We start from the raw sequence: 9,534 nt of genomic DNA, 5'->3' as shown, positions 1-9,534 counted from the left end.
CTGGCTGGTGCAAAAGGAAATATGGAATGTATAATCAAAGAGGAAAGTCACAGCTATCAAATGTAGTGACTACAATATAGTGTGCCTGGCAAATAAATATCTGTCTTATACTAAAACAAACAAACAAATGCTACCGTCTACAACATAAAAATAAGAAGTGTAGTACTTTCACATTGTCTCTTTGCTTGTATTCATATTGGCATCTGTATTAGGTTTCTTCTCCTGCTGTAACAAATCATGACACACTTGGTAGCCTAAAATAACACACGTTAATTACCTAACAGTCATGGAGATCAGAGGCCTGAAAAGAGTCTCACTGGGATAAAATCAAAGCATCATCTGATTTAATTTGTCCTGGAAACTCAGGGGAGAATCCATCTATTTACTTTTCTTTTCTAGCTTCTAGAGGCCACCTGCATTCTTTGTCTTGTTACCCTTTTTCTTTATCTTTAAAGCCAGCAATGTTGCATCTCTCTAACATTGTCCCATAGTCATATCTTCTTCTGAATCTCCTCTTCTGCCTCCCACTTCTACTTTTAAGAAGTCTTGTGATTACATTGGACCCTCTTGGATAATCCAGGGTAATCTTCCCATCTCAAGGTCCTTACTTTAATCACATCTGCAAAGTCTGCAGATTCTGGGAATTAGGATGTAGACATCTCTGGTGGAGCTTTACTCTGCCTACCACAGCATCTATTATGGGCCTTGTATAACCCAACCCATTTTGTTCAACTCTTAGTCCTCTATCATTTCATATGGAGGCCACAAAGTAAAATATGTTTGTTTTTATTTTTGTTTTTAACTCAAACCATTCTTGTAGGAACTCAGACATTTTCCTGAATCCTAGAATTCATTTTCTCATCTCCAGATGGTTTACATAGGTTTTTGGCTTGTCTGGAGATTTCTGTGAGTATATGCATGTATGTTTTGTGCTCTGTCATAGAGAGGGGCAGATCAAGAATGAGAAGGGTTTGCAGTGCCATAAAGGATCTCAACATGTATACAATAGATGTGACAATGAACAATACAGAAGGCAAGATATAACCAGGCAAAAATCATTTGACTAAGAGCCTGAGTTTAAATCCCAGTAAGAGTACTTGTTTACTAGTTGTGTATCCTTTGGAAGAATGATGGTTAAATTTATGTGTCCACTTGGCAGGGACACCTGCCAATTTTTTGGTCAAACACCAATCTACCTGTTGCTGTGAAGGTATTCTTTTTAGAAATGATTAACATGTAATTTAGCAAACTTTGAGTAGATCAGATCAACCTCCATAATGTGGATGGGCCTTAACTAATCATCTGAAAGCCTTAAGAGAAAAGATTGAAGTTTCCCAATGAAGAAGGAATTCCACCTTTAAACTGTCTTTGGACTCAAAATTGCTACATTAACTCCTGTCTGAACTTCTAGCCCACTGACCTACCCTGAAGATTTAGGATTGACAGTATCTACAATGGTGTGAGCCAATTCCTAAAAACTTCTAAAATAAATCTCTTGATAGATGGATAGAAATATTCTTTAGAGAAATATACACACACATGTGCACACAAGCGCACGCACACACACACACAAATATTATTGATCCAGTGAGGAGGCAAAGTCTTTTTTTTTTTTTTAAGATTTTATTTATTTATTTGACAGAGAGAGGCACAGCGAGAGAGGGAACACAAGCAGGGGGAGTGGGAGAAGGAGAAGCAGGCTTCCCGCCGAGCAGGGAGCCCGATGTGGGGCTCGATCCCAGGACCCTGAGATCATGACCTGAGCCGAAGGCAGACGCTTAACGACTGAGCCACCCAGGCACCCCTCCATGATTACTTTTAAAAATAACTGAGACTACACTACTATATTATACATAGTCAGGTACACTGCTGTGCACAGGCAATTCCAGTTATTGTATTTTGTTCGTTGGTCAGCAACAGCACAAACTTTATCTACAAAAGGAATATATCAATCCAGCAAAATGGTTACCTCTAATTTTCTTTTAAAGACAAATTAACTAAATTTAAGGAAGAATTGCCTTTTTCAAATTACTGCTACAAACTTACCATAGAATAATTACGTATTTTGCCCAATATCAACCTGCAAAAGGTTTCCCAACATAGATGCATTTGTTCAGTTTTCAAAAATAAATAAAGGTTTTCTACCTGAAAGCATTTTACATTCCTAGCTCTTTAAATTAAACATTAAAACACAAAGTACAAAAAATGATCTCCCCACTTCTGAAGAGCCCACTTAGTTATATAAACTATTTTCTTTCCCAACACTTTTTCAGATTCAAAAGAGATTTACTTCGTAAGAACAGGACAGATCTTCAATTCAAACCATTTAGTCCGTTTCCATGGCAACACTGGGGGATTCCTTGGCTACCATAAGTCTCATTAGTTGACTGTGGAATTTCTCAATCTTCTTTACGTCTTGGGCTTGGTCTGTTCTATACACCAAACAAACTAAATCATCTGTTACTTTAATACACAAACTCCCATCAGAATGCCTATATTTGAGAACCACACGGGCCTTCATAGGGTCGGCGAGGTAGAGTTTCTTGGCCGCGCGACTGAACTCCTCCCAGGTCTGATACTGCGGCATCGTGGGTTGGCAGCGGAGCGCGAGCGGGCGAGGCCGGGGACCGCAGGCGGTGAGACCCGGCCCACCTATCACCTACCTCTGGCTGCCGGAGACCCGAGGCAGAGTCTTCTATCTAGCATGCCTTGGATATCCTAACTGATGATTCAGCATGGTTATCTCCAGGAGTCAGGAGATAAATTTGAATTTATCTAGAATTTAATGAGTGTCAGAATCCAGATCCACCTGATGCAGAGACCCATGCTCTCACTTTTACATTAAGCTTCACATTCCCTGCACTGTGCCTGTATGAAGATATTAAGACTAGAAAAAGAATGAGATGAAGACTTGGTATGGGAGACTTATTTCCCTGGTCCCATTAACTGACATGTGCAATATTCATTCAAACTGAGCAGTGGATACAGCAAGAAGAACAGGGGGGTCTTGGACAGGAGAGACCACTGAGCTTCTGACTCTCTCAACATGCCCAATGTTTCCTTGGTGAGCACTGATTAGTGACACAGCAGGCAATAACCTCATGGAACCCATCTGTAGCATCCTAACATACTGTGGCCAGGAGCCAAGGGCACTTCTGCTCCACTGAGGCAATAGAAATCCCACAGGGTTCAGAGTTTTTGTTCAACCATAAGCATTTCCCAGGGTGAGGTGACCAGGGCCAACTGCACAGACACTTGAAAATGAGAGATGAGCCATACTTGCCCAGAGACTGTGAGCAGCTGCATTTGGAGTGGCAGGCTCAGCCCTAAATTCTGTTTAAAATACAGCTGAGACAGATCACAGAAGTTAATTTAAACAGATGTTTATAACACTGAAGCTTCTCTCTCACACTGGAAGATCAGCAACAGTGTGTGGGGAGACCACCTGTGCTCCCCACTACCACTACTTGTTTACTAGTTACATCAGGAGAAAACAGCCTTGAAAATGAATGTGAAGTGTTTAGATTTGCCAAAGGAAGTCTTTCTGGGTGTGGTTAGTCAGGAGAAACATTGTTCAGGAAGAGAGAGTGTCTCCTTAGTTACTCCCATATAATCTTATAAGGAGCTTTGTGGGAGAAGACTAGGAAAGACACTCCCAGGAATGCATTGCAAGACCACACCAGGCCTTGTGCAGGGTAGTTTATGAGAGATTGCTCCCCTTAATCCTGGCAACAGTGCTGAAGGAGCAGACTCTGATCCTCATATAGAGATGATAAAAGTGGAGACCATGAAGGTGACTGCACAAGGCAGCATAATAATACAAATAAGCAAAGGAACTGTTAATTCGTATATAGCTCTTACTCTTGGACAGGTACTCCTCTAAGCAGGAGCAGTCCTAAAGGCAGGAGACAAGTGGTGGTTTCCAAGTACAATGTGGGTATTATTACTTGATCACCCCTCTAGAACAAGTTAGCCTCACTGGATATGTTTCTTACCACCCCCCCACACACACAGTGGAAAATGTGAATGAACTAGAAATGTTGCTGCACTAAACTCTAGGACACTTTGAGTAACAAACAATTCTACTCAGGGAACTCTCTTTTCCCCAAATAGAAGGAGGAAAACTTCTCCTTGTTCTGCTAGGGCCTTGGTTCCTGAGGAGACACACAGAAGCCAACAGGGGTGAGGTCAGCTGGCAGCAAGGTCAACAACCACCCATTGTCTCTGGCCCATGGCAGTACTAGTACCAAGAATAAGTCTTAAAAGACCAGTGATGAAGAGAAGGTGCATACCCAGCAGTTAGGGATGCTTTTAGCAGCTGGTAATAGAACCATTGGTCAACAGTAACTTTAAAATACCCAAATATATGCAATTCTTATGCATGGCTTCTTTGTTCACAATGAAGGTGCCATGGCCCTGGGCTTTACACCCACCATCAAGGCAGGGAGAAGTTGAGAGAGAATGAACTAGTAGTAAGCAACTGAATCTGGCCTTTTGTTAAGAAAGCAAATGTTTTCCTAGACACACAGCAAATTTTCGCTGACATTGATGAGCGTTGGGTCACAGGGTCAACCCTGGCTATGAATGTATGTGACTTCCTAGGCTTTACAGTGTGAGGTGCTGGGGATGTGGGGGCTGAGAACAGAAGGTAGGCAGCCAATCAAAATCTCTAGACACTCCCAGGAAAGTTCGAAGAAAGGAGATAATTGCAAAGGGTTGAACTTCTGTTAGCCAAGGGAAGGTGGGAGGGGGAAGCTGAATTTCAACTTGAATATTACCTCATTTGCCTCCCCCAACTAGTATCTACCTTGTGATCCCTGCCGGCAAGCCAGTTCTCATCTTCTTTAAGGTTGGGCCCCTCCAGGGCATTAGAAGGAACAGCACTTCCATGCCTCCCTTCCCTCATTTCCTCTCCCACCGTGATACATTATTGCTCAGGATCCCCTCACCTGGCACTTAGATCTCTACATAAGACTTCCCATTGCTTTTCTCATGTCCAGACTTGCACATACAAATCTACCCTTCACACTATGTCTGAGTGGATCTATCTACAATACAGAGTTGACCGTGTTACCTCATTACTTAAATATCTTACCCCTACCTCCTTGAGGACAAAATCCAAGCTCCCTGGCAGGCACCCAGGCCCCTGGCATGCCCACCTTCTCCTTCAGTCTCAGCACTCACCATTGTGTACTCTCCCTTTATGCTGTGGATGTGCTTATTGTTCCTCAAACATGCTATGCAGAGAGCCCAGGCTTTGGTGCTGCCCTGTCTGGGATTGAAACTTGGCTCTTCCCTTACTAGCTATGTGACTGTGGGCAAGTATTTAAACTTCCAGTGCTATAGATTTTGCAACCATTAACTGGAGATTTTATTTTTTTGACTTATTTTGCAGATTAAGCATATTAGTTTATGTAAGACACTTAGGAAAAGTTTTCCACATAAAAAGCATGCAATATTAGATGTCACTATTTCACACTGCTGTGGTTTTGCCCATGCAGTTCTCTTACTTGGAGAGTCTCCTTGTCTGATTAACTCCTGCTCTAAGAATAAGGGCAGAGTACAGTTTGGCTTCAGTTGGATCAGGGTTTGAATTTCAGTTGTACCTGATACTAGTAAAATGATCTTGAACATCAATGGCAACAGCCATAAAATGAGAAGAATAAAAATTCCTAACCCGTGGGTCCATGGTGGGAATAAAATGAGAAAAGGTGTTTTTAAACACTTAGCTCAGTGTCTGACCCACACCAAGGGCTCAATAAATGTTAACTACTATTGTACTTATTAACACCTTTGAAGACTCAATGCAGGTATCTTCTCCAGTATTTCTCTTACCCCAATGGTGCATCCCTTATCTTCTGCAGGTTTTCTCTAACCCCAATGGTTTCATCCCCTTTTCTATAATGAGAGTGCCCTGTAGAGAAGCTGTTGTTATATTCTAATGAAAGGGTCTATATGTTTGGCTCTTCTACCATATTGTGATACCTCCAGGGCAGAGAACCTCAATCTTCAATTCTGGTAGATCTAGCAGTTTGTCTTTTTTTCGGCTAAACCAAACTGAATTTCTCCATCAACAGCATGTTAATATTTTGATCAAGTGAGACATTTCATTTTAGAAGGTAGAAATATTAGAAAGAGTGATCTTTTTGAATAATGGCTCACTTCCTTTGCTTCTAGATCTTTAAAAAAAACCAAGACATCGTTTTGGTATGAAGCTCAGGGATGGGCAGATTTCTATGTACCTCTCAGAACTGATACCATTCATTAGACTGTGACTGTACTGATAAAATAAATAATATGTAAAACATATTTAGTATTTGCTTGAAAAGCATCCCATTGTTTCGGTTTCTTTATAGAAACCCACACAGATCATCACTCATTATAGAGTCAATATAAAGTCTGGAGGTATGTGTGTAATTTTTTTTTAGACAAACACAAGATAATTTGTACAATTAAATCCATTGCCTCCCCTTCATTTCCCCTGTGTGGGTCACTGTCATGACCATTTGGGGACCAGCCCCCTTGGAATTGCCCTCATAAGTACATTAATTCCTATCTTCAAGCAAAGTTTTGATTTTTGATGGGGTATTTGCTTTTGGGAAGCAGTTAAAATCATCTAGTACCAAATCAAATAGTGCTGGTGATGAAACTGCTAAAGATAGACATAGGTCAAAGTGGTCACCACGTGATGTGACTGGTCTCCACATGTAGCTCTTAAATACTATTGTAAGCTTCCCTGACAGAAGGTCTGGAATGGGGGTCAGAGTTGAGTAGAAGAAAGTAAATTGGCCACAGATGGACTGAGTTAGAAGCCCAGACCTGCCACTTAGGATTGGGATGACTTTGGGAAACCCTATTTTCTCCATCTTAACAGTGGGGATGACATTACTCTCCTTGCAACATCATAAAATGAATTAGAGATAAATGTATTCAAATGTCTACCATGCATTGGTGCTAAACATAAGTGAGTGATTATCAACTAAAAAAATGTTACCAGTGACCTCATCATTGAGATTAAGTATTTAATCTTCCAAAGGACTCTTCTTAAATATACCATATACTTAGCTATAATATTCATTTAATCTTTGACTTAATATTTCAACAAATATATATTGAGAACTTATTTCACATCTAGCACTGATTTAGGGTAGGATACATACAATCTTTCATGAAATTAACAAATTCCCTGTCCTCTTATAAACAAAATAATATAAAAAATAGTGTCAGCCAGTGATATCAAGAAAAATAAAGTAGAATAAGGATGACAGAGAGTAACATTAGAAGAGTTGTTATTTTATAAAAAGGTAGTCCAGGAAGGCTTCTCTAGGCAAGTGAAATTTGAGAAAATTGAGGGAATTAATAGAGATAAGCCATAGAGACCTCTCAGAAAAGAAGGTTCCAGGTCAAGTGAATAGCAAGGACAAAGTTTTGAAAATGTTGCTTTATAATCAAGGGCTGGACAGATGAATGGATGGGCAGTTGAATGGATAGATGGATATGGAATTGGAGAAACTCATCAATGATCACACTTTTCTAGTATTTCTAATATGCTTTTCCAAGTCTCTAAAGGTTCAAGACTTGAGATCGAAAAAAAGATGGTGGAGGAGTAGGGGACCTATTCCAACTGGTCCCCGGAATTAAACTGGATATCTACCAGACCACTCTGAACACCCACGAAATCAGCCTGAGATGTAAGAAGATAGATCTGGATCTCTACAAACAGAGTATCGCAGATGGTTGGTTTCACACTATGAATTGGGGAGCCATGATTGTGCGGGCAGATATTGGAGGATAAATGGAAGGGGGAGGGAGCCAAGCCATCGGGATCCTACCATGATTGAGTGATAGCCTTTGGAGGTAGGGACCAGGCACAGAATCACATACCAGCAGCAAAGGGGAAAGGACTTTAGGGCAGCTCCCCAGACTGAAACCAGAGCAGCGGGGCCATGTTTCTGAACTGGGAGTGGCTGGCAGTTTTAGAAACACAAAGGGCAGAGATGTGCCCTGACATGAAGGTGAAGACTGGGAATGCTGCTGAGGGGCACACAACCCAGGATGCTGCAGTTTATAGTAGCACAGACAGAAACAGAGATAGTGTGGCCTGGAGAGCTCACTGAAGAACAAACTCTTTCTCCACCCCGTCAAGGATTCCAATAATTCTGACATTGGAATGTTTCATGGTGTCACTTATTTCTCTGATTCTATTTTCACAGTTTCACTGCACAGGGGATTCTCAGGGCAGAGAAACTATTCTGTATGATACGTATATGTGGATACATGACATTATGCATTTCTTGGAACCCATAGAATGTACAACACAAAGAATGAAATGTAATGTACACTATAGATTTTGGATTATAATATTGTATTAAGAATTGTTTTTCAGTGGTAATAAATGAGTCTCTTTAATGCAAGATGTCAATAACAGGGATCTTAGGTGTGTGGAGTATTTGGGAATTATGCTCAACTTTTTATAAATATAAAAATGCTCTAAGAAATAAAGTCTCAATTTTAAAAATGAGTATTCATTTTTTCCTGAATTACAAAAATTACTATATCAGATGATCTTTCTTTGATTAAATTCAGAATCAAATGTTTTGAAACAGAGGTTTCCTTTTTTAAATAACCACATATTGAATCAGTGTGTGCACACACAGACATACAAAGTCACACAGACACACTAAAACACATGGTTGTAAAACAGCTGTTTCTTACCCATCTTCATCCCATTGTGTACTTTTCCGAAATACTGAGTTTTGTTGATGGACCCCTTGGTGCTGTTGGGGCGGGGGTTTTAGCCATGCACATAACAACACCACATCCTCAAAGGTGAACAGGCCTAGGAGATGGAGATGGGCACAATCTGAAAGAGATGTTGTATCAAGAATACTGAATTTATCTCTGTCTTCACCAAGAAAAGAATCTAAGCCATGTGTGCATAACATCTAAAGATGAGGTCAGTTGTATTCAATCTTAGCTTGTCTCAAGATCACCTGGGGTGCTTCATAAATGTGTAGATCCTTGGTTGAAGATTCTGATTCAGGAGGTGAGAGTGATTTCTGTATTAAATAAAAACAAACACTTCATAAATGATTCTGATGTTCCACTAAGATTTATAAACCACTGAAATAGATCATTGGAAAAATTTGTGGGTTTTAAGGACACTTGATATGGATAACAATACAGGCTATGCCCTGTCATTCTCTCTCGTAGCACCTTATTCTTTTCCTTCTAGGCAGGTGCCATAATTGGTAACCACATATTACTTTATGTCTGTCTCCCTCATAGGATATGAGATCCTTAAGTGTAGGCACTGAGGCTGTTGTAGGCACAACTATACTACTGGTACCAGTGTCTGATAAAGCATAGAGCTCAGTGAATATTTGTGGATTGGATTAATGAATAAGTAAATAATTTTATGTACTTTTTGTTTGTTTGCTTTTTAGAGAGAGAGAAAGAGAGAGAGCACAACTAGGGAGGGGCAGAGGGAGAGGGAGAGGCTCCATTCTCAGTGAGGAGCCTGACGTGGGGCTT

At 40.5% G+C, this 9,534-nt stretch overlaps 1 protein-coding gene across 1 annotated transcript; it reads right to left on the bottom strand.

Moving 5' to 3' along the window:
* Window positions 1-2,265: 2,265 nt before the first annotated feature.
* Window positions 2,266-2,675, bottom strand: LOC123856715 (signal recognition particle 9 kDa protein-like). The gene has a single exon (XM_045892836.3). It carries the CDS (start codon window positions 2,585-2,587, stop codon window positions 2,327-2,329), a length of 261 nt encoding a protein of 86 aa, XP_045748792.1. The 5' UTR covers window positions 2,588-2,675; the 3' UTR covers window positions 2,266-2,326.
* Window positions 2,676-9,534: the final 6,859 nt, after the last annotated feature.

Source organism: Mirounga angustirostris, unplaced genomic scaffold, assembly GCF_029215605.1.
Source record: "Mirounga angustirostris isolate CCGP_5_RB_7025 unplaced genomic scaffold, mMirAng1.0.hap1 SCAF_13, whole genome shotgun sequence".
NCBI classification, from domain to species: Eukaryota; Metazoa; Chordata; class Mammalia; order Carnivora; family Phocidae; genus Mirounga; species Mirounga angustirostris.
This window is presented reverse-complemented; position numbering and strand designations above follow the sequence as displayed.

Bases quoted from the DNA above. Each gene is read 5' to 3' on its own strand.
- LOC123856715 (XM_045892836.3), bottom strand. From the start codon at position 2,587: ATGCCGCAGTATCAGACCTGGGAGGAGTTCAGTCGCGCGGCCAAGAAA.